The sequence below is a fragment of the Polyodon spathula genome, chromosome 40, assembly GCF_017654505.1.
Source record: "Polyodon spathula isolate WHYD16114869_AA chromosome 40, ASM1765450v1, whole genome shotgun sequence".
NCBI classification, from domain to species: domain Eukaryota; kingdom Metazoa; phylum Chordata; class Actinopteri; order Acipenseriformes; family Polyodontidae; genus Polyodon; species Polyodon spathula.
The window spans coordinates 4,345,286-4,370,285 of NC_054573.1; the positions used below are offsets into that span (position 1 = coordinate 4,345,286).

The window sequence follows — 25,000 nt, forward strand, 5'->3', positions numbered from 1 at the left end:
TTGGGAAACACAGGACTGCATCAGCTCTCCAGGAAAACGACTGACGAATTTGACAGCACTGTATTGGTGTCAACGTAATCAGTGTGAAGGTCAGACTGACTTGAAAAAGATCTCTAGTGCTTCATCCAGCCATTCTAGAACTGCAGAATGTTTGGCCAATTCCAGAATAGGTCTACCACTTTAAGAATTCTCATTTGGCTCTGAAGAGATCACATTTTTTTTTTTGTGCAGAAACTTCACAATCATTTATGTAACTACTGGTCAACAATATTAGCCTAACAAATATGATCATTTCTCTCTTCTGGGTTTTGCCCAGACTCCACACTGGACATCGTATTGGGACAAGCAAAGTTCAAAGCTTAATACTGTATTAACAATGTTTAAGTTAGCGCTTGTACATTCCCCTGCGGAAATACACTGGCGTTATAAGTAATCATTATGTCGAATATTTTATACATTAGAACTTCAGATTTAAGAACAGAAGCCGGTGGGCGCAATGCAGCCAGACAGCCACGTCTGAAAGTGGCGTGCTGGTAATGAAGGCAAAATTACTGTATCCAGACAAAGGCCAGGCAGATTTCAAAGCCAGTTTACCCCTCCCGTTTAAAATAAAATAATAACATGCTCCACGTTATCCATTTTTGCCAGGACGCTTAAATCTGTGTTTTTGCTAGTTAAAACGTCAATGTTAACTTAAATGTAGCCTTTTTCCCTCATTCACAGTACCGTTTAAGAACCATAACGATATGCGAATTACACTATGCTGTATCCTTGGTCATCAGATAAGATAGCAGGTGTACACGTTTACTAAAAACTCGTTTTCAGAGTTAAGGCATTTCAATTACAAACAGCCTCCATTCCCAAGGTGTTCCTAACTGAGATTTTACTGTAGGGTTTTGTTTTTTTTTCCTGCTAAAGATGCACCCATTATAATGCGTGCGCCCGTGTACAGCCTGGTACAGAAAACTATTGTACTTCAGTTACACATAAATACAAACTTACATTTCGAATCTGTTGCCGATCTTGCTCCATTGCGTAAAGAAACGTGTATTTTATTCGTAGACTATTTCTTAACAGCGAGATTACACGGATTTCCGAGTGGAACAAAATCACTGTCTGTATGCCTTATCAAATGATTGCATCACTGTGTTATCCACACGTTTGAATTTAGTACACTTACTGCAGCTAATAACATACAAAATAAAATAAAATAAATCTAGAATTGAGGGTTAATCTTTAACAAATGATCAACGACGAGGCAGCACTGTAATTAAGATCACACTGCCTCGTTGTGTGCACCAGAAAATAGCATCATATATTCCTAAAGTACAAATCCATTGTCAACTTAAAAGTTTTCTTTTAACTGATTATTTTACACACTTGAAATAAACAAATACACACGCTTCTCTAACAGACACGACTTTCAACTGGGCATCGCCATCTTACTCCGCGTCTCCATCTGCGGCCGTCACTGACACCTACCGTACCATTTCGCAAATAAGCGCATCCTTTCACACAGAGATTCAGGCTACCGTAAACACCCGCAAATCTGCGCATAAGCTCCTGTAGCAAGGTTTGCCTACGTGAGATAAGGACGTGTTTTTAATAGAAGACGTGATTATAAATAATGTTACCTTTTTTTTTTTTTTTTTTCTCGTTGAGTACCTATTTATTATTGCAGTGATATTCAGTAGAAACAAATGACATCTCCAGAGCTCAACTAATCAAACGACATTGCACACTTAATGTCCCGGGATATCAGCTTTGGTATTATTTACTTATTTATGAAGCGATTCCCGCACATATCCTTATATCTTTGTACCAAATATCACCAGTCTGATCATGGTATCCACACTATCCCATGATTACTATGACAACAATATACCTTCCCATTAAATCCCATAGAAACCACAGAGCACCCCGTGACTAGATTGTGTGGTCCCCACGCCCCTTTAACCAGGCGGACTGCTGGGATAGCGGAGGACTGTGCGGTGGCGGTGTGATGGCGGTTGTGTTGCAGGTTGGAAGCGGGTGATAAATACACAGTCCCTTAAAACAGAAACTGCAATCGAGTCAGGTAACAGCGGTACAATTACAACCATTGCATACTGTTATTGAAACCCAGAAAGAGAGCGAACAGGGTAAAGGCTTTTATGAGTGTGGGTTGTTTTTTTTTTGTTTTTAGATTTTTAAATCCGTCTGCAATTTAGCAGTTGCTAACCGCGGCATCACGGAGAATTGTCTGAGAGACGGGAATCCAGTTCAGTTTTTTCACTATTTTGTTAATTGCTGCATTGTTAATTCCTGATTGCGTTTCGTACACAGTGGTTGCAGAATCGCACTGTTTTTTACGTTTGGATATAGAATTGGAAAAGGTGTGTGCGTATGGATGACGGAGCACTACAATACTGTGCTCCACTGTGTAACGATATACCGGGGGGGAGGGGGGTGTGTGATTCAAATAACAGTTATTATACCGTATGTAGATGTTGTTTGAACGCTAATCGGTCTGTTGTGTTATTAAGAGTGTGTAGGCTTGGAGCGCATTAATAATATTATTTTGCTGCAAGCACAGCCGTATCTGTTATATGACTGGCTGCCAGACACCTACTGCAAGCATGCAACGCTACATTTTGTGCAGTACACACCATGGGCTGGTGTAGTGCACAGATATAGGCCTGATGTAAAATTAAAGGTGTCTTGTCACGTTTTTACATGGCGCTTGGAAACGCCTTGATACTAAGACCTCATTTTAAATAAACCTTGAAGTTGTAAATAGCTCTTACAGTTTTCAGTAAGCTGTTCATTGTCATCTATTATTCTGTAGCCAGCAGTATGTACAGGTATATAGGTCCCGTCATCACTGTTTTTCATCTTGTGATGGCTCTGATTTTGAATTTACAGGTGATGGGTGGACGTTTCTGTATGCTTACAACAAGTCTGTTTCAAAGCTCTTTTCCAAATGTCTGCTGTAGGGCTCTGGGGTTTGAGATCTGTTCTCTAAGTCAGATATTGCTGTGTTACCCGTTTGACAATGTGGGTAATAATCCTTACACTGTCAGTGCACTAGAGCGGACATTTTGAAAGGAGCTTTGAAACAGACTTTAAAATTGTAAGTGTAGAAAATTAACAATCAACAGAAACATTTCAGGAACATTATGTAAACAGCTGTGGCAACAAGTGGGGACGTGTAACGCTGTATTGTTCGGAGCCCTGCTGCTTACTCACTAAGACCTCAGTGTGAATCCTAGCTCTTATCCCTGACTCCTAATATGCACCTCTCTGCCTCCAGGATTAGGGTGCCAAAGGCAGTGCAGGGTGCCAGCATGTGGCACGAAGCCCGCAAGCATGAACGCAAACTGCGTGGCATGATGGTGGATTATAAGAGACGGGCTGAGCGCCGCAGGGAGTTCTATGAGAAAATTGTGAGTAGAGCCTCTAACAAAGAGGTTTACTGCATGTTCACTTGATTTTGTAAATCTGTACTGTGCTGCTTCTTTATTTCTCTGTCTGAAACGCACACCCAAAAACACACGTGTTCAAAACAGGGAATAAGTGAAGGGTCCTTATACAGTGGAAGTCACATCACCATTGGGACCAAGCCATGTAAACAGCTTGTGTGTTAATATCGTATCTGTCTGTTTTTTTTTTAATTTAGATGTAATTTCTTATGTTTGTGTTCAGTGGCTACTCCTTGTCAAGCTGAAGCCTGACACAGAAAAAGAGCATGCAAGAAATGCACTCTCAGCTTGACTGAGGTAGCCACCAAACATGCGGTACAGTTTGATCTGTGAAATTCAGTTAATTCACGAAGACAGCACATGCCCAGGTAAGCCCGGTGACTGTTTGGCGTGATTGTACAGTAACGCTGCCACGGCTCCCCTGTTTCCCTGCAGAAAAAGGATCCCGCGCAGTTCCTGCAGGTCCACGGGCGGGCCTATAAAATCCACCTGGACTCTGTGGTGGCCCTGGCTGCTGAGAGCCCGGTCAACATGTGAGTGCATCGCCCGCTTTTTGATAACACGCAGGAGCTCTGGCAGACTGCGCAATTAAACTGATCAGGGGACCAACAAAACGGGACCTTACTGCTGAATAGATTCATTTCCAGTGCTCTGGTAAGAAAACCATGTTTTCTTGCCAGAGGGGGAAAAAAATAAATATATTTTAAACCGCACATGTGAAAATAAATTGGACCTGAATTGGACAAGCGCCGAATAAATGGACGGTAAAGGGTTAAAGTTTAAACCTTCAAATGTTTTTCATCCTAAAGTTTATATGTTTAGGAAACAAACCCCTAGAATGGAGAAACCTCTGGCCAGTGATGATGTTTTGAGTGTGGTCAGGGCAGGCCAGTGCCGGGTGTATGTAATGTGATCTGTGTGTCCATCACGTTCCTCCAGGATGCCTTGGCAAGGGGATGCAAACAACATGATAGACCGCTTTGATGTGCGGGCTCACCTGGACTACATCCCCAAGTACACTCCGCCTCTCATAAATACTGTGTAAGTGATTCATGTGTGCTGTGGTCTTGCCTTTAATTCCATCTGCACCATGAAACCTGTATAACTCAGTCTCATCTTGTTCCCAGTATCAAACTGGCGCTGCAGTCTGCTTCCATCTGAAATCCAGTCTGTAATATTACACAAGTCAAATATGGCATGTATGAGTCACATTCTTGTATAATCGCTGTGTTTACCAACCTGCAGTCCTGACTGGGGCTCACAGTCCAAGTTGAAATCGCCTTGACAAATAGCATTCCTAGTGTTAACTTTAACATTAGTAGTTTGAAAAATACACACAGTACAGTTACCCCAAATGTGTCTTAAAAAAAGACTTCTAGTCAAAATGTTTGCCATGGATTCAGTTAGTCTTTAAGTGGAGTGTCTGTGTTGCAGGAGCTCGGAGCAGGAGTCGGACGAGAGGAAGTGTAACTATGAGAGATACAGAGGTTTGGTGCAGAACGACTTTGCTAGCAGTGAGTAGATGTGTCTGAAGGGGGTACAAAGAGCAGGGTTCGGATGGTGAAATAACAGTGCAGCGATGCAGGAGAACTGTGGCTTATTTCAGTAACGCTTTCAAACGTTTCATGTTAAACTCCATAGCGGCTGTTTTAGCCTTTAAACTGTTCGGACTAGATTTCAGCCAGTTTGGCGCTGTTAGCTCCACAGATCTGAAAACGTGTTTCTTTTGGTGGATCCCCAATTCCACGCAAATCCTCAGCTGTTTGGCTGGACAAACAGTCAATTAAAAGATCAATGGATGGCTTTGCAGTTATGGTTTAAGCTTGAAAGAAATTTAGTGGTTCAGCAGATACATTTAGTTTAGATGCATGTAGAGATTTGCTCACCATTTTAAGTGGCTAAAACAGAACTGCAGGAAAATATCTGACTTATGAGAAGGCAGAAAATGTTCTTTTTAAAAGCCTTGGTTCTTAGTGTTTCTCCTTCTCCTGCCTGCCTTTGTTCCCTGTAGTCTCGGAGGAGCAGTGTCTGTACCAGATCTACATGGATGAGCTCTATGGGGGGCTCCAGAAACCCAACGAGGAGGACAAGAAGAAGTGAGTAGCTCTCATACGCTAGTTCTTTTTACAGAAGAGAAGTCTGGGAACGAGAAGACCATTCAGCCCATCAAGACTCATCCCTTTTTAGCGCTTTACTTGGGCAACTAATTTAATAAGACAGACTCTAATAGTTTTTAAAATGTTCCCTGTGTTTTAGATCTGATAGGTGCTTTCATGCATTTATAAAAAAAAAAAAATACTAAAGTATTATACTTCTTTCTTTCTGTTCTAAATGTACTGTTACTGGAGCTAGTAAGCTCTTGTGACTGAGGAAGGGACACAGTGAATGCAGTGCTGAAAGCTTAGATTTACATTGTGGCATCTAGCCTAACATTAGTACACTGTTCTCTGCTAGCTAGTTCAACTGATTTCTAGACGTGAATTAATCCCTTATTCTATGGCACCGCCATTGCTATACTTTTTATAATGCCTAACTTTAATCATGTATAAATTAGGAGCTAATGACTTTCAAATGTTTAGCTGTTTGTCAGTTATAATTAAAGGGGTGATTGTTAATGAAACTGTATTCATCTTTCCTGTCGTGCACTTTCTTGGTCCTGCTTGTTCAGTTCTTACTGTGTAAGACCTGCATTTCACATGAAGAATGTTCATACTGAATTCGAAATGTTTCATATTTGGATTGCGTTTAAACTCCTAACCTATTCACACCCCAAATGGTCATAAACTTTTAATTTTTTTTCATTATATGGCTCTAATTTTGCATTTGCTGCAACTGGGTTAAAGTTTGTTGCGGACCTGCTTGTTTGCAACAGAGAGGATGTCAAAGGGGGAGTAAGGGAATGCGTTTGTAAAGTGCCTGTGTGTGTGCAGGCTGGCTGAGAAGAAGGTATCAATTGGATACACCTATGAGGACAGCACTGTGACCGAGGCAGACAGCCTGTCTGATAAAGGGGAGGACGAGGACGAGGACAACAGTGAGACGGACGAGGACGAAGAAATCCCTGACATAGGTACGCCTGAAAGACAATTGGCAGAAAAACAGTGCATGAACGCTTTTAGGAGTGGAGATCCGTCTCTGTTTTGGATTAGAGGGGCTCGGATCTGCTCCTGGGGTGCCAGGTGATTCCGGGTTTAATAGGCAGGGTTGATTAGGTACTTCAGGAACTGTTCAGAGGTTTAATTAGTTCCATTTTATAATGATTATGGTTGGATCAAGGAATAGGTGTTGCCCCTGCTTTAGAGCAGTTGATCAGAACCTGGTTTTGTTTTGTGACAAAATAGTATAAATATATGTATTATACATGTTTTCAAAGATTGGAAATGTTTCTGCTGAAGATTGCTCTGTCCAGTACAAGAAGGGGACGTTTCATGTGTTTAGTTCTTGTTTTTTCATTTCTGTTTTTATTTTGTTTGATTTTTTTTTTTCACTGGCGGTGAAAATGGAAAGTCTTTGTAAAAGGTGGACATCAAAAAAATTCTGTATTATTCTACAATTTAACATTTACTGTTCTTCAGATAAGCATTTAAATATTTTGGATCATTTCAAGATAACATGATCAAATTTGAACGCGACAATGCTATTTCTTTCAGCTTTTAGTAAATATTTTGTTTGATCATGAAATATCTTAAAATGCCTATTTTTAGACTCTGAAATAAGCCATTTTTTACAATGGGGGGAAAAAAATACAGCCCTACGTTTTGGAATCTGTTTAATGATTTAAACTGCCTTAATTGCTCAGCCTGATTTTCTGAGCACCTCGTTATATTGTTATTTTGTTATTGCATGTAGTAATGTTAATTAGTGTGGTCAGTAAACCAGCCTGGGACACCAGCTACAGTAAATGAGCGACAGCACAGACCTGTCACAGTTTTTTCATCTTTCAAGTAGACCCTGTTATCTGCCTTGGGACAAGATCAGAGGCTTTAGTTTTCTCTTAGTTGAGTGATTTTATTTAACATTGTACTTTTTTACAAAGATCAGGCTTGTGATTTTTCTCCATGAGGCCCCCCTTCTGCCTCTGTGCTTGGTGCAGATGTGGATGTGTTGACTCACGACAGTGATTTGCTCTGTGTCATTCCCCCTTTGTGTCTCTCTGTGCTTGGTGCAGATGTGGATGTGTTGACTCACGACAGTGATTTGCTCCGTGTCATTCCCCCTTTGTGTCTCTGTGCTTGGTGCAGATGTGGATGTGTTGACTCACGACAGTGATTTGCTCTGTGTCATTCCCCCTTTGTGTCTCTCTGTGCTTGGTGCAGATGTGGATGTGTTGACTCACGACAGTGATTTGCTCTGTGTCATTCCCCCTTTGTGTCTCTGTGCTTGGTGCAGATGTGGATGTGTTGACTCACGACAGTGATTTGCTCTGTGTCATTCCCCCTTTGTGTCTCTGTGCTTGGTGCAGATGTGGATGTGTTGACTCACGACAGTGATTTGCTCCGTGTCATTCCCCCTTTGTGTCTCTGTGCTTGGTGCAGATGTGGATGTGTTGACTCACGACAGTGATTTGCTCTGTGTCATTCCCCCTTTGTGTCTCTGTGCTTGGTGCAGATGTGGAGGTGGATGTGGATGAGTTGGCTGAGGAGCAGGTGCTGGAAGTGAACAAGCTGGCCACCTCCTACGGCATGGCAGAGGGAGATTTTGTCAGGTGAGAGCTGTGCGCTGCAGACCGCTTCACCCCCTGGGCACTCAACAATCCCCAAGGAGGGTTTATCAAGGGCTTAGTGGAGGCGCTAGCAACTGAGTTAGTGTGCAGTAAACCAAATCACTGCTGTAATAGAAAATACACATTGAATTGTATTTAAAATCTGCAAGCTTTTATCTGTTGGGATGATGTGTTCATTTTAGTGGCCACTGTGGTGTATGGTCAATCAGACTGTGCATTTAACTTCCTGTAAGTTAGCCTATAGATTTGCAAACACATACTGTACAATTTGATCTGAATAGCTGCTGCTCCAGCAAACTTACAAAACCGTCCAATTAGTCCTGGCAAAGAAAATATTCTAGCTGCTGCTTCCTTGTTTTTCAGAATGCTTCGGAAAGACAAACAGGAGGTTGAAGCAATAAAACACGCTAAAGCCCTGGAGGAGGAGAAAGCCATGTACTCGGTGAGACTGTCAGCATTGACACCTGGGCACTGAGCTAGGAGAAGCTGTACTGCAACAGCGCTGACACCTGGGCACTGAGCTAGGAGAGGGTGTACTGCAACAGCGCTGACACCTGGGCACTGAGCTAGGAGAGGCTGTACTGCAACAGCGCTGACACCTGGGCACTGAGCTAGGAGAAGCTGTACTGCAACAGCGCTGACACCTGGGCACTGAGCTAGGAGAGGCTGTACTGCAACAGCGCTGACACCTGGGCACTGAGCTAGGAGAGGCTGTACTGCAACAGCGCTGACACCTGGGCACTGAGCTAGGAGAGGCTGTACTGCAACAGCGCTGACACCTGGGCACTGAGCTAGGAGAGGCTGTACTGCAACAGCGCTGACACCTGGGCACTGAGCTAGGAGAGGCTGTACTGCAACAGCGCTGACACCTGGGCACTGAGCTAGGAGAGGGTGTACTGCAACAGCGCTGACACCTGGGCACTGAGCTAGGAGAGGGTGTACTGCAACAGCGCTGACACCTGGGCACTGAGCTAGGAGAGGCTGTACTGCAACAGCGCTGACACCTGGGCACTGAGCTAGGAGAGGCTGTACTGCAACAGCGCTGACACCTGGGCACTGAGCTAGGAGAGGCTGTACTGCAACAGCGCTGACACCTGGGCACTGAGCTAGGAGAGGCTGTACTGCAACAGCGCTGACACCTGGGCACTGAGCTAGGAGAGGCTGTACTGCAACAGCGCTGACACCTGGGCACTGAGCTAGGAGAGGCTGTACTGCAACAGCGCTGACACCTGGGCACTGAGCTAGGAGAGGCTGTACTGCAACAGCGCTGACACCTGGGCACTGAGCTAGGAGAGGCTGTACTGCAACAGCGCTGACACCTGGGCACTGAGCTAGGAGAGGCTGTACTGCAACAGCGCTGACACCTGGGCACTGAGCTAGGAGAGGCTGTACTGCAACAGCGCTGACACCTGGGCACTGAGCTAGGAGAGGCTGTACTGCAACAGCGCTGACACCTGGAAATTCTTATTTGGGGGTTCAGTTTCCTAAAGCCTGTGTTTTGTTCGATCTCTTCCAGGGTCGGCGGTCCCGAAGACAGAGACGGGAGTTCAGAGAGAAGAGGCTGAAAGGCAGGCAGATCAGCCCTCCTAGGTACCTCCCTCACTGGGCTTGCTGTAGTACCTGCATCGCACGTGTGATCATTTTTATTTCTTTTAGGAAATGAACAGTGAATAATTCCCTCGCTCAAGCCACTGTCTCATTTTTAGTGAGCTGCTGGGGTAAGAGGCAGCACATTAGTGGTGCCGAACAGAGAAGCCAGGCACTTCAGCAAATATCCAAAATATTTTACTGAACACATTTTCAGAGAATGTGCTTTTAAAATGTTGATATGGACTTACTATTCACTATGCAAAGGAAGCTAATTCCACTTAGAAGAACCTGATTTATAATCAAGATCTGGAGACCGTTTGAGTGCTGGTTCTCAGGACAGAAAACCACAGTCTCAGCACATCACCTGCCTGTCTTAATGATTCTCAACGATTAATCTAACCCCACCGCCCTCTCCCCATTGCAGTGGTAGAGCCCTCTGTAGACAGAGTGGCAGCAGGTAGCACTCGGCGACTGAAGCAGAGACAACAGCGCGACAGTCCGAAACAGACTGCACATTTTATACTTGAGCAAAAGCTGCAATAATCCTTTGTTTTTCACAAGCATAACATTTAAAAAATGCCTGGTCCCACCATAAAGTGTAATTATTTTAACATTTCATTTTTTAGGTGTTAGTTTGAGTATTGCTGGCTACAGAGGTATTACTGACAGCAGGGTGCTTTTAAAACAAGCAAAGCTACAGGCACTCGCAGTTCAAGTCTTAGTTATTTTGCAGTCAGCAAGCCAGGCTGGGTACTGTATTGTCCACGCCCATGGTAATGGAAATAAGACCTGGCATCCTGCTGTCTGTCGGAGGACAGCAGCTGGGCTGTGCTGCAGATGTGCTTGTTTCTGGGAGGTCACCACCTTGCTGCTTGCTTATTTGCTGCGGTAGTTTCATTTCAATCTGTTTTTAAACCAAACTGATCATGCAAATTCAGCATTGGTAGCTTTGCATCGGCGACAAGAATGTTTTAACCAACGACACACTTTGTAACCTTTTAAAGAATTTAAAGCCGCGCTTAAATGCCCAGTGTAGTAGTACTTGAGTGTAATTTTAGCAGATGCTATGAACTGCTGTGTAAGTATGCAAGTTTACATCTAGAGGTCTAGTAGCGTACATAGTGCTTAATGAAGGAAAGTGCATGCCGTAGAAATGCATATTAACTGCAGCTATTCCTTTTTGCTTTTTTTATTCCAGCTATGCCAGAAGAGACAGCCCTACCTACGATCCCTATAAAAGGTGAGCAGCATGGAGCTGGAGTTAAACCCCTAACCATGGCTCTGTTTCAGAGCAGGGTTCCCAACACTGCAGACTGGAATCGTGCTGCAGGACACTAGATGGCATTCTTTCCTAATTCTAGAAGTCTTTAACATTTACCCACATTATTGCACGCCATTCACAAAGTGCTTGGTAACTCTGAAACGGTATGCATGTGTTATAGTAGGTGCTATGAGGATTCTTAGGTCAGCCAGAGTGTCCTCGGGTCAGCGACCCCTGTAGTTTGGCCTAGGCGCCTGCGGGCTTGCCTGTAACTGCCCAGAGCTGCACTGTCCTCTGACGCTGTAGCTCTGAGGTTCCAGTCATGGTTCCATCCGAACGCTTGAGCCGTGGTGCTGCAGCTCCTGACGCGGTGCCCTGTGCTTCCCCCCCCCCTGCAGGTCTGCATCCAAGTCCAGCTCGGGGTCCCGCTCCAGGTCTCGCACCAACAGCCCGAGCCAGGAGGAGAAGATCACCTTCATCACCAGCTTCGGGGGCAGCGATGAGGAGGGAGCCCCCGGGAGAGCAGCCTCCACCGCAGCCTCCAAGCACAGCCCTGCCTCTGCCTCTGCCTCTACGGCAGCCTCCAGCTCAGCCACAGGTCATAGCAGCTCCTCCCGGTCGGTAACCTTCACATTTGAATGATTTATAAACACACACTAGAAAGCTCAGCACTCGCTGTTTACAGAGCTTCAGGGTGCACCTTTGCTCACGAGCCCCAGCAGGGATCGTGTGTGGAAACTAAACACTCCCCTTGTTTAGATTAAAATGTTCATAGAGCAGAAAATGTCTGTAGCAAACAAGAATGGCATACACCTTGCCTGTTGTGCGCTTGCATTGCTGATATCTGGTACTACTCTAGGTTGAAGTGATGTGCTTGCAAGCCGTGCTTTCAGGCAGCGTTGAAATTATCCCCACCCCTTCAAGGACTACTTCGACCAATCAGTGTCTGCCCCTGTTGACTGACTTGCTTTCAGCCAGTAGCATGCTTTAAATAGGAAGGCGAAGGAACTTTCTTTAAGCTAATGTAGTAGCAGATATCAAACCATGTATTTCATGTATCTGAGACCTATGAAAATACATGTGTTTCATTCAGTTGCACGTTTGAGTCCTGTATAGCTAACAAGTGCAAAACAGGGCAGATTTCTGCAGGTTTTCGCTTCAGTCAGATGAAGCCATCCTTTACTTTAGTGAACCTGAGACAACAGAGCATTAGCAGGTTCTTGCTGTTCCTACCCACTGTGAATACCCCACTGTGCAGGGTTTGATACCTCGACACACTTCAAGCCATTATGAGTGGACCGAATGCCACGTCTCAGTACTTTTAAATATGAACTTGCCAGCAACACAGCGATTCATTCAGTTTGAGGTCATTTGTGTATAACTTGCTATTGCAGCACCCCTGTGTTCTGTTGTTGTAAACTGTTCTTTCTTTTTATTAAGATTTTATTTCCCCCTAAACAATGTCAGTTTAAGTGTGGTTGAGTGACTGTGATCTATTCAACATTTCTTGCCTATAGTCAGTGTCAGCTCTAGAGCAGTTCTGATCCATGCTAGCTGTTTTATACAGTTTTGCATTCAGTCAGTATCTGAAAAGTGACCTGGTTTCATTGCCTCATACTGTGGGCAGAACCTACAGAAAGCAGCAGTCTCATCTCGGTGCATGGATCTGGAGTCTGGATTCTGTGAAAATCAAATGCTTTTTATATAGCGATCTACTATAAGAAACAGAATAAGTTCACTGACAAATGTTGAATATTTTGTCATTGAATTTATTAAGTCTCTTTTAGTATTTCTAAATTCAGCACTATTGCGTTATGGGTTAAAATTGAGTTTTCGTTCATCTGTCTTGCGACAGTGACTTCTTGAACATTCTAGTGCAGTCAAGCATTAGATTCATAAACACTGAGAGTCTGAGGGACTGATGCCCCATGGTGTGTGCAGCTTCTCGTGTTTCCTGACGGGTGCTGTGTGTGTGTTGCCCTGTAGGCGGCGCTCTACCTCCTCCTCGTCCTCGTCCTCTTCCTCCTCTTCCTCGTCCTCCTCGTCGTCTTCCTCTTCGTCTCGCTCGAGGTCGGGCTCCAGGTCACGGAGAGGTCAGCGCAGGACTGGCCGGTGCAGTCGCTCGCGGTCTCGCACACGCCGAAGGTCTGACTCGGACAGCAGGGGGCTCCTGCGGTCTCGATCGCACAGCCGCGGAAGGCGCTACTCCGGGGGGACACGCACAAAGTCACACTCGCGGTCGCGCTCCCGCTCCACAGACAGGGTGCGATACTCCTCCTCCCGTAGACACACCAGGTGGGTTTTTGTTGTCGATCCTTTTTTGAAGAGAGGGCAGTGATAATGTTGCTAGTGGCATTCATGGATTTCAAAGCCTTGGTTAGCATGCCTTTTATAGATGGCCAGTCGTTGATTTCTGTTTAGTTTAAACAGACTGGGGATGTTGGCAACCAGTTAACCCATAGCATGAAGCACTGCTAGAGTTTAAGTGACTGCAGTATGACTGTGTACATCACAAACGTGTGAAACCTCTAACAAACATGCATTAGGCAGCTGTGCAGTCCAGTGGTTAAAGAAACAGGCTTGTAACCAGGAGGTCCCTGGTTCAAATCCCAGCTCAGCCACTGACTCAGTTTGTGACCTTGAGCAAGCCACTTCATCTCCTTTCGGGTGAGACGTTGTTGTAAGTGACTCTGCAGCTGATGCATAGCTCACACACCCTAGTCTCGTATCTTGTAAAGCGCTTTGTGACGGTGGTCCGCTATGAAAGGCGTTATATACAAATAAAGATTGTTATGTTTCTCTGATTGCTAAACGTTTACCTTTTGGTTTAAACTTCACACCCTCATGTTGATGTTGCTGGTGCTTTGGAGAGGGAATGGATTGCAGTGTCCTGCTTAGGCTCTGGAGCTCCTTGCCTGTGTGTGTCTCTACCCGGTGTGCTGTCTCCTCAGGTCTGGGAGTCGATCTCGCTCGGTGGATCGGTATCGCAGGGGGGGGCTCAGCAGCGGCAGGGGGGCCAGGCATCGCAGCAGCAGCCGGAGCGAGAGCCAGTCAGCCAGCCGCTCCCCCTCCCCCTCCTCCCCCAGCAGGAACAAGAGCAGACAGCCTGCTGCATCGCCCGGCATCGGGGACAAACTGAGAAAGTGAGTGTCACTCTCGCCTTTAAACTTCTGTCTTGGCTGTGTCGCTTTCCCTGGCAACACAGTGAGAAAGTTAAGAAAGTGTGCCGGTCTCTCTCCAGCCTCTTCACGCTCCCCTCTCGTCTGCCCTGTTCAGTTGATCTAAACAGTAGCGGGGTCTAAGTATCACCGCCATGTAAATCGGTCAAAAAAGGGAGTTTTGTGAAAACTGTGACCAGTTTCTTCTGATTATGGCTTGAAGTCAAATGTTCCTGTTTAATATTTAAACTGTGATGGCATTTAGATCTGCTGCTGTTCCGGTCCATTGAAGAGTCATTCTCCCATTAAACCACCTTGAACCAAGTGAGCAAGGGAGTCTCAGTCTCTTCTAGGACAGTCTTACAAAGGGACTCTATCTTTATATGACTTCATTTAATCCACCATCATAAGACAATGGGTAATTATCGTAGAGACTCACAGCTTTGTTCCCATGTGTTTCTGCCCGCGCTCGTTGATCATTTTTATGTCATCCACTTAAACCATCGGGTATCCTGTCTTTCTGTGGCATGACTTTTTTTCAGGGAGCATGGAGTGGCATCTCTGATATTTCAGTGGAAACTCACTCCACATGTGTGTATGAAAGGTGAGGGACAGTGTACACTGGGTGCAAGCACCCGAGAGAGAGACCGGATCTTGACACGCTTGCCTGCCGTCCAGTTATTGATGAGTTTAGGGAGAACAGCACTTTCGGAGTGAACTATCAGACCGGTGGTGATATACTGTGCATAACCTAACCCATCTCTCTCTCTGTTTTTAGGGCTGAAACTCCTGGTGGTAAAGAGTCTGGAGCTGCCAAAGTCAGTAAGAATTTCACCTCGTCTTTCTGGTTTTAAGACGCATCGCTTCTGGGGGGGAAAAATACACAAGTGTGAAAGTGACAGCTGTATATAGGTGAAGTGTATCTTCTTCACAAGAAGATTAAGACATAAGATTACTTATGATGTTTTTAGTAGGAGCATTAAACATGCAGTAAAAAGCCTTGTTTTCTGAAATAAGGATGAGGGTGGGGGGAGAATGCAGAACTCGTACAGTATTAAAACCGGTAATGAGAAAACTGATTTTTCCAGTTCACGCTCAGTTATGTGTGAGAATAAGGCCGCCATAAACCCTGCTAACTGCATACTGGTTACTGAATACTTCAAAATATGTAATTGTTCCATTTCTGCTAACTTTGCTCTTTTAAAAAAAAAAAAAAAAACTATTTCAAAAGTTGTGCAAGGTGTGTGTGCACAGCCCAGCTCCACTGAATGAGTGAATGCGTGAATAACATGTACACACCCTTTTAACCCAAAAAACAAAAAGCTTTCTCAAAGTGACTGCTGCCGTTGAAGACGCAGGTTTGTTGCACTGTAACCTGGCCTGTGCTGGGTGAGAATTGAACGAGTGTCGAGTCCATGGACAAAGTGGGGCTCTCTGGGTCCCATTAACCGTTTATTAAACACGTCTTTGTGGGCACTGTCTAGCCATGCTGTAGGTGGGATTTAGTGGAGTGTAGATATAAAATATTTATAAACTGATTTTTTTATTTTTTAAATAGGATTTTATAACTTTATTTTAAAGGTTATCGGTAACCATTATAAGATTTGTTTAAGCAACCATGGCTCTTATTGGCACTAGCAACTTTGCCCCTGCTCCCCTTTTATTGCATTGGTTCTTTGCTGCTTGTTGTATTCCTTAATGATGTTAAAGAAAATAAGACGCTCACAGCAGTTCAGTTTCTGGTGTCGCGTCTCCCTTTAACTGTGCAGCATTGGTCTTGCTGCAGTCAGACCATGTACAGCGCCAATAAATGATTAGGTACCAGGGTGTAGCTGTGTTGCTCTGGTGTTGTGCTGTGTGCCCTGCAGAGCTATTCAACACTCTGTAGTGCTACAGTTATCAATCCTAAAAGAACACTCATAAATACAATGACAAACGATTGATCTCAGAAATTTGTCAAGTTGGGTCTTGAAGGAGCCAAGTGCCTCGGAGACAAGACTGAGTAGCCCCTTACCACCCTCAGAAGTGTCTCCTTCCCTCTGTCCTAAGTCTGTCTCCACTTAATTTCGAACTGTGTCTTCTGGTCCTGGTTTCTGTGCTGCGTCTACAGCATTGTTTTGGGTTAACTGACAACACCTTTTAAGATTGTAAAGGCTTGAGACGTGTTTAATAGTTACAGCTGGCAACTGTATAGCTTAAACTACAGTTAAAAAAACTAAATAAACATGCAAGCAAAGAACCAAAGGCGCTTCATCTCAATTAAAAGCAGGGAACCAGTATTAAGGGTGCTGATGCTAAGAAGTGGTAAGAAAAGCAGGGCTCAAAAAAGCGCTTTTGATAAAGACTATGCAACTTTAAGCGGATTTTCACAAAATAAGTTCGATATTGTTGAGGCTTGAATTAGTCAGGAGGTGAAAACTGCTTAAAAATGTCACCTACATGAGTGACCAGAAAAAAAAGTTGCCCAAAACTTGCCTGTTATATGGGCTTTTACACACGAGGCAAAGAGAGCACATGGCCAATCTATACTGCAGACCAGCGTGTGTTTTATAAACAGGTAAAGAATGGAATGAGGACTCCAGCATTCATTGCTGTTTTCACCAGTTTGTGTTTCCATTCCAGTCGAAGCTGACCCCCCAGGAGAGGCTGAAGCTTCGCATGAACAGAGCGCTTAACAGACAGCGTAAGAACTCTTTCTAAAACACTTGCAGTACTGCTTAGGCTTGGAATGATAACACTGTGTAACACAAATTTTTTGTTCCTGGGTAGTAAGTGTTATTTCCTAATTGCTTATGCCTCAAAAGTATAGAAAATGGCTATTATTCCCCACAAACTTTGCTTTTGTGACCAGGACAGTGATATTTCAAAATATCACTATTTCCAATGGGAAAACGGGCAAATGTGTGTCTTTTCGTTCACATAAAGTCAGAAAAAAACAACATATGAATCCAAATTAACATGTATTTATACTAAAGTAATACTAAAATGACTACAAAAGATTTAGAAGAGTAGTTTTTCGAGATTTACGATTATACTGTATTTACAGGTTACAGATGGGCAATCACAGCTGATGACTGACTGACTGACTGACCTTTTTTTTTTTTTTTTTATATTTCTTTAGTTAAAGCCGATAAGAAGGCTGCTCAGGAGAAGATGCAACAGCAAGAACACGAGAGACAGGTGAGGAGAGGGCCGTTCAAGATAAGGCCAGCGTCTGCCACGTACAAACCCAGCACACCCACATTGCTCTGAATGGGACCGTTCAGAGATCCTTCACACTTCAAGTGACTGGTATTCCCTTGTTCTGATTCCAGATTGTGCTGCTTTAATGTTTTCTTTCCCTTTGTTTCAGGAGCGTGAGGATGAGCTGAGGGCCATGGCTCGCAAAATCAGGATGAAGTAAAGACTCCCAAATTCTATTTCTACACACCAGATCTATCCACGCACACTGCTGGCCAAAGACAGCGGTTTGGGTTCAGTGGAGACCCACTCTCAACATGCTACTTATTGTTAACTATAGATACTGGATTGAAATACTGTACTTCTGTAAAGTTATACACACATTGCATTTCAAGAATACATTCTTCATAGAACACTAAAAAGTGTTGCAAGAGTTGTTTCCACTGTTGCCCACAGAGGGGCACTTTTCCCCGGCATTTGTTTTTCCCTGTGCTGTTGGATTTCCATACGGCATTCTTCCTGTGCTTGGCTAGGTATTCACTCCAAGGGTCTGTTGGTATTCTTAAAGCTGGAACAGCTTTGCTCTGGTTGGCATTGGTAAAGGCACGCCAGCTTTATTTGCTTATACAAGGTGAGCATGCTGTCTGCTGGACATGTTAATAGTGATGCCTTTTCAGACCCTAGTAAATTAAACTTTAGTAACTGACTATGTAGTTGCAATGGATGCGCCCCTTTTTGCATACTTACAAGGAGGTTTTCCACATGCTGCAGTTGTAAGGACCCCCTTTTGAATGATCCTGATTCCTGGGGATACAGGAATTGTGGTTTCTCTCCCCTTCGTGAGTGATCTGTATGATACTGGCACGCCTTGGTTAAAACTGAGAGGCGTGTTTTTAATTTTATATAAGCCGCACCTCCACAGAAATCAAAACAACATTTATAAAGCATTTCTTAATTGCTGATTTCGACCCCTTTCTAAAGGGCGTTAGTTTATTTTATGAGGATTTCAAATAAATAAAAAAAAAAAAACAGATTTTGAATATCTACTACCGTTGAGGAGCTACAAGATTTTGTCCTGTTTTATTTAAGTAGTCCAGTCTAAGCAAAATATCACACAGTACATTGCCAAATCATATATAAAACCGTTTCACCTTGAAATGTATGAATAAATACAAGTCAGAAACGCAGGTGTTTTTATTAAATTATCCAATAATTTTGCACTATGAAAATAAATCCTATTTATATACAAATGGTATAGAATTCAGTGTAACCACAAATAGCAAATAAAAGTATATAGAAAAACAAACTATAAATGGCAACAAAGCAGTAAGCCAACTATATTAACTAATGTGGCCACGCTGTAATCAAACTAATAATGCATTTTATTTTTGGCATATAAACATGATTTTATTGTCTGACTTTCAATATTTATTATGAAGAGACATATGTAGATACAAGTTACATAATTCAATATAACAAGTAAGTCTATAAGAAATGATGCTATATGGTGATCATAAAGATAATGGGGAGATGCAATAAATGTGGCCACCGTTGCAAGCAAGCAAATAAATAATTGTTAGTAGACGTGTTAGGCACTGAAATGAAAGCGGTCCAGCATGTCAGGGTTAATGTGTGCTGAATAATCTTGATGGGATAAAATCTGAGTTCCGTTAAAAACACATTCTGAGTAAAGTTTACGCTATGTATTAGTGACCTCCGACGTGCAAAAAATGTGAGGATCACTTTATCAGTACTGCAGAATACCTCCTACGGTGTACTTCTGGCATTGCTGCAGGACAAAGGGAAAGTAAATACTGCAGACCGGTCACGCAAGCCATGTGACGTGATCTGCCATTCTAAAAGCAACCCTGTGTGCATTTGTTTATTCGAACATTATGATGCCTTTTAAATAGGGGAGGTTGCCCTCGACACTTACAACCACTCAATAAAACCTAAATGCATGATTCGCCCCGGGTTTTATTTTGATAGTTTTCATAATTCCCCTCTGGATTGTAACCACACCGAAAGGCTGGTCATTTACTTGTGTATTCATTCAGGTTTTTGGCTGCTGATTTTATAGGGACGCTATCTGCAACAGTACCATGGACCATAATATGCAACAGTGTTGGCAGTGCATTTCGATCTTCATAGACTGTCATGAAATCCGAAGTCAACAGAGTTATTTAAAGACCGCTGAAGTCTTTAAAGGGGCAGTCAGAAGGCTGCAAAGTGTACCAACGTGTTTCGCCAGTCGTCCATATTGCAGTCACTGGTCTTGTTGAGCACGGTGCTGATCTGCTAGTCCTGCTGGCTGGCTGGTTGGCGCTGTGTGCCTTTGTGACGTGAACTTGTTTGTTCTCAGGGAGCGGGAGAGGCGGGAGAAGGAGAGGGACGAGTGGGAAAGACAGTACAGCAGACAGAGCCGCTCTCCGTCCAGGTCACCCAAGCACAGTAAGTACAACAGCACGCCTTCCTCCACAGCATCCAGCCCTCTGACTGACACAACGATTCCCTTACTGAGTCTAGTCCATGACCGATTAACACTCAATACTGCTACATTTGGAAAAACTAAAAAATATAACTGTTGAGTAAGAACAGGATGACTCCATAGAAGCAGTCTGGTGGTTGTGTCATCCTAAAATAAAACTCCTTTAATGCCTTTTTATTTTGATACCTTTTAATTATAAGGTACATTGCGTTATTGTCATTGGTACTTTCTAAAGGAGCGAGCTACGAAGAGAAGTTGGAAGGAACTGGATTCGCTTAGCATAGGAAAAAGAAGCCTTGATGTGGGGAGGCTTGTTGATTTCTTCACACAGTGGTGAGGGGATGGAATGGGCTGCCTAGTCATGTTGGTGCTGAATCAGTTGGATCCACTGACCCGACCTTGGCAAAAGTTTTTAGATTAATTCGCTACTAGGAACCAGCTGAGCACTAATTGGCTGAATGACCTCTTCTCGGTTGTAAAATTTGTTATGTTCTTAAACTGATAAGGCATGGAAAAAAATTAAAAACTCGGACATAAATTGTTAATTGAAGCAAGTCAAGTAGACTGTCCTCTACACTGACCTTGTTCAGATAACAAACAGTATAGAAAGCAATGCTTTAAAATTAAAGAAAGTGTTTAATCTGCAAACTGGCAGGGATTGCCTGTGGCTAGTCTGGTGGGCTTTTTTTTTTTTTATTGAAATTGTGCTATTTGGCCAGCAGGGGTCACCATTGCTCCCTGTACTGTCTTGTTGCCAGCGGCTCAGTGTTGTCCGAGGTAATTTGTTAGGACAGCACCTCCTTTTTGGAAATCTTTGAACCGACAGGACTGTTAAACTGGAAATCTGTTGATCTGGTTCAAACCTTGTGATGGTTGTCAGGAGAGAGGGTTGTGGATGAAGAAGCATGACTTCCATGCCAGTCTCTCTGAATGAAATATATTACAATGCTGTGAATGATGTCAGAACGCTCAAGGACTGACTCACACAAGATATATTTTCTCATTTTAAGTGATGTCAGGACCTAGGACAGGGTTCGGTGTAGCTAAAAGCAAACTAGACCCATTCGGATGGGTACAGGTCTGGTGAGATGGAGCAGATAGCAAACTAGACTAGGGGTGTTCATAGTTCAGTTTAAACATTGGCAGAGTGTTAAACATTTCAGGTGTTTGCTAAATGTTTAATATCTCTTCAGTCGTATATAATTTTGTTTAAAAAAGGTGTTTTAGAGCTGCTAATAATGGCTTTTCTAATAAGGTTACAAACATGCAAGACCTGTTCACCTGAGGATCTGTGTTCTAAAAATCGGCGTTTTTACATTGTTTAAATTCCTGACTCTTTGCCTGCATATTTTACTGGGACTAAACATCTGTAGTTATCTGTGCTTTTGCAGCTTGATTTGCTCTTTTCTGCATGTTTTTTAGTGTATTTATTAATTAATAAACATGTATGCTTGCTGTGATCATTTCACCCCAGTACAAGTGCCTTTTTAGAGCTCTGTTCCATTCCATATCCCTGCATACAAGATTAAGGTGTCAGCCCCCTCGGAGCATGTAGACAGCCTGATACTGACTAAAGGAAACAAGCTGGTGGGTTAAACTCTCTCGTGGGCTGTTTTGGCAATCCTGCTCAAGGAGTGAAGGGTTAAAGGCAGCTGTGGTGTGCTGTCCTCTGATATGCCTGTGTTAAGTGGTGGGATCAGTCTAGATGCTCCTAGAACTGCTTAGAAAGTAGTGAGATTTTTACAGCAGGGACTCAGGCCAGCCCAGCGTGAAGTAAACCGGTCGAGCAAGCCCGTCCACTTTGAAGGGTGTCAACAGCTTGCCTTTTACCTTAAGGTGGACAGATCTTTCAGCAGCGAGACACTCCGTCGGCTTGAGTCTGTTGGTGTAATGTGAGAGTTACTGTAAGCTCTGGTTGATCCTTTGGCGCATTTAAAGAACTTTGGTCGGAAATATGCCAGTTACCTTTGTTTAGAGCTGCTTTGTATGTCGTTTTCTGTTTGCATCACGTTCTGGTGATTTAGTCAGTCTCTCAGAAATCATCACTGTAAATTCAGCTGGTACAGCAGAGTGTAACTCTGCTCCCAGTGGATGTCAGAATACATCAGTAAGAAATACCACTTGGAACAAATGTGCTGTTTCTTACGTTCACTGGGAGGCAGGGTGTTGAAGGGGCTTCACTGGTTTTGCAGCTCTGTTGAGGCCGCAGGGGTGTTTTTAAACTTCTGGGTTTTAAGAAATCCCCAGGATGTGATGAAAAAGAAACGGTGGGGCCCGGATGCATCTGAATCCTTTAACTGCACAAAGATTTGAGATCACCCAGCTGCTAGGAACTGCACCAGCACTGGTGGGCTGAATGGCTGTCGTCTGACTTCTTTGATTACGAAAGGATCCTGGGTTTTTAGGTAAACCGTCATTTCAATATCGTAATAAATCACTCTCATTTTAGAGGGAAGGTATTTGCCAGTTCTTTATTGAAACACCATGAACCTTGTTGACTGTTGTTGCAGAGCCCGCTTTGTGTGATCATTTGGATTTTATTATTGGTTTTGAATGGGCAGCATTAACAGTAAGCAAGTTGGATAGCAGTAGTATGTTGCAATGCTCCAGTAAGGACCCAGTGAGAGACTTGTAGTGATCTAGCTCTGTTTCACTATTAAACAGGAGCCCTGGGAGAAATCCAGCTGTGTGTTGGCGAGCCCACTCACTATTATTATGTGTCATCAATAAGTATCAGTAATGCTCAATTTAGAAACATTAAAATTGAAATACAGTGAGAAACATTTCGACTTTTTTTTCCCCCCCCCCCCCCCCCCCCCCGTCCGTCCGTCCGTCCGAATTTGGCATGCCCAATTATTCAACCCGGGTCACCACTGCAACCCCCTCACTAACTCAGGAGAGACGAGGACGAGCACTCGCGTCCTCCAAAACGCGTGCCGTCAGCCGCCCGCTTAGTTTCCTACAGACAGCCGGCCGTGAAGTGACTGCAGAACTACAGCGTCAGAGGACCATGCAGTTCTGAAGCGCTTTGCGCCTGGGGTTCCAATTGTGCGCCATCTCCTTTTAAGTAAGACTGCGGGCATCCTTTTAAAATAATGGCCGTGTGTTCCTCTCAATTCCTGTGCTGTTGAAAACATTCCATTGTTGCCTCTGCAATTCCTTGAAACACTTCTAAAATTAATGGGAATTTCCAATATTATTTTAGTGTTACAGAGGGGTTGCTGGCATACATGTTCATTATATTTGCGTGTTAGTTTTCTTTGACTCTAAGAACATGTGCCTGCTTGAAATTGTTACCAAAAGGATCTGCAGTGCGCTGCATCTTATAAACCGCAAAGATCCGTCCCTTTTTTAAATAAACGTGTTATGACTGTAGTAAGATTAAAAAACCTAATGTTGAAGGATTTAGCCTATAGCCCTGCTAAACCCTTAACTTCTCTGACAAAAAAAAGTCCAGGCACTTTAAACTGTGAAAGTAACAGCAGCGCAAGTGAACTGAGCCTGAAGGCCACAGGGGGTGCAAGTACATCAGACGCCCGCGCCCGAGCTGATCTCTCCCTGAACTCACTCGCGTTGTTCTTACTGTTGCAACAGTTTGAAAGAGGATCTTTAACAGTGGAAACGAGTCTGTTTGAAGCCAGAGTCGTTGGACAGTGTGTCAGTAGGTATTAATATGTCTAGACTCTCGTCGCCTTTAAACAAGCAGGGTTTAGGTCTCAAAGCCCTCCCATCCCCCCCAGACACTCGCCTAAGTTAGACTAGCTTTCTTTATATAAATAGAGCACAGATTAACTGAAGGGAGGCTGCAGAGAGTTAGGGAGATATGGAATTTCACAACAAGTTCAGGCAGAGTAAGAGGGCAGTTTGTCTTCACTTACTACATATCCCTACCAGAATCTAGATCTGTGTTCTCATGAAAAGGTTGGCAGCAGTAACAGTCTGTATGCCACTTTTTAAATGTGAGTGGTATCGCAAGAGGTTCTTATCCAGCTGTGAAGATCCACCCCCCCCCCCATCCAGAGTCTAGGGGACAACGTGCTACTTTTGAGCTGATCTCTATGCAGAGTGATTAAGGCGCTCTGTTGTGGTGTGCAGGGTCTCCGTTTTGCGCCAGCCTCTGCCCCATTACATTGGTGACCCGGCTGTCTTAGATGGCAGAGGGTAAAGGGGACTAGTTTGTAACGGGCAGTGTGGCGTGATGCCCTGCCATTACAGACCGCGTCCCATTGTGAGACGAGAGGAGGTTAAAAGTCGTTTAAAAGCTAAGCAAGCAAGCAGCTCGGATCTTCATAGTGTTGAAGACAGTGCCAGCCTCTTTGTTACATGGGCATTTTTTGTAAAGAGACTTTTTATGGTACAAATTATAAAACTCTTTATTCAAGAACCGCTTGGTGAACTACAGAGTTGTGCTTTTGGTCCTGTATCGCAGTACAAGTGATACACACACCTCTTGCATTGTATCATGTAAAGAAAGAATTGTGATGCATTGAGACACAATGAATCGTTGCTCCACTGATTGTCCAAAGTATTCATGGTTCTTTCTTTCTAAAGCCTGTTGTCCGTCTTTATCTCTAGGTCCCTCAAGTGAGCAATAAGAACCAAGATAATGTATTTTAAAGCCTTGTCTGTCTTTAAAATCCCTTTTTGATTATGTACCTGTTATAAAAACTTGTCAGGACTGCATTACTCAGCCTGCGGGGGCAATATCTCATCCTGCAGCAACAGCAGCCGGCACCTGTCTCCATTCCCAAATTCAAATGAGGGTGGAATGGGATTATCCAATCTCTCAATATTGGAGAATGTCTCCGTCAGAGTGGAGTACCGTGTTAATTGCGACCCTCCCTCCCAGTTCGTTAGAGCAGCTTCTCGTTCCTTTCCTTTCAGAGTTCTGTATTCATGAGGTCAGCGCTCAGGCACACTCGCAATGGCAGGCCAGGGGGGCTCTCAGTGCCCCTAGCAGGAACCTGATCACACACACACACACACAATTGTGCAGATTTGCATCTCGCCCCGAGGGCTGCTGACCTGGCCTTGTTGAGGCTTCTGTTACTAGACTGGCTTACAGAACACATCTTTTCAGGCTGCTGTTATAGTTCGCATCACACCCAGTTTGGAGATTACTTACGTTACTTAAAATGA

General features: G+C 43.8%; 2 protein-coding genes across 3 annotated transcripts in view; one reads left to right on the plus strand and one right to left on the minus strand.

Annotated features, from left to right (window-relative positions):
* Positions 1-1,992: 1,992 nt before the first annotated feature.
* On the plus strand, positions 1,993-20,382 carry LOC121304967 (CLK4-associating serine/arginine rich protein-like). 2 transcript variants are annotated; one of them, XM_041236424.1, is made up of 19 exons: positions 1,993-2,077; positions 3,293-3,425; positions 3,897-3,994; positions 4,401-4,502; positions 4,896-4,975; positions 5,473-5,557; positions 6,392-6,531; positions 8,070-8,166; positions 8,548-8,626; positions 9,701-9,774; positions 10,973-11,014; positions 11,434-11,652; positions 13,022-13,330; positions 13,987-14,178; positions 14,972-15,011; positions 16,816-16,876; positions 17,315-17,373; positions 17,546-17,592; positions 19,736-20,382. In XM_041236424.1, the coding sequence occupies exons 2-19, from the start codon at positions 3,327-3,329 to the stop codon at positions 19,959-19,961; spliced, it is 2,049 nt and encodes a 682-aa protein (XP_041092358.1). In that variant the 5' UTR covers positions 1,993-2,077; positions 3,293-3,326; the 3' UTR covers positions 19,962-20,382. The 2 variants fall into 2 exon arrangements, 1 of the variants encoding a protein (XP_041092358.1); XR_005948013.1 differs by lacking the exon at positions 19,736-20,382 and having other exon boundaries at positions 14,972-15,015; positions 17,546-17,579.
* Positions 20,383-24,741: 4,359 nt separating this feature from the next.
* Positions 24,742-25,000, minus strand: part of LOC121304867 (delta(3,5)-Delta(2,4)-dienoyl-CoA isomerase, mitochondrial-like) — a 3,008-nt gene continuing 2,749 nt past the window's right edge. Inside the window, exon 4 of the mRNA XM_041236279.1 lies at positions 24,742-24,825. Within this exon, the coding sequence (XP_041092213.1) occupies positions 24,742-24,825 (84 nt within the window). The remainder of the gene's footprint in view (positions 24,826-25,000) is intronic.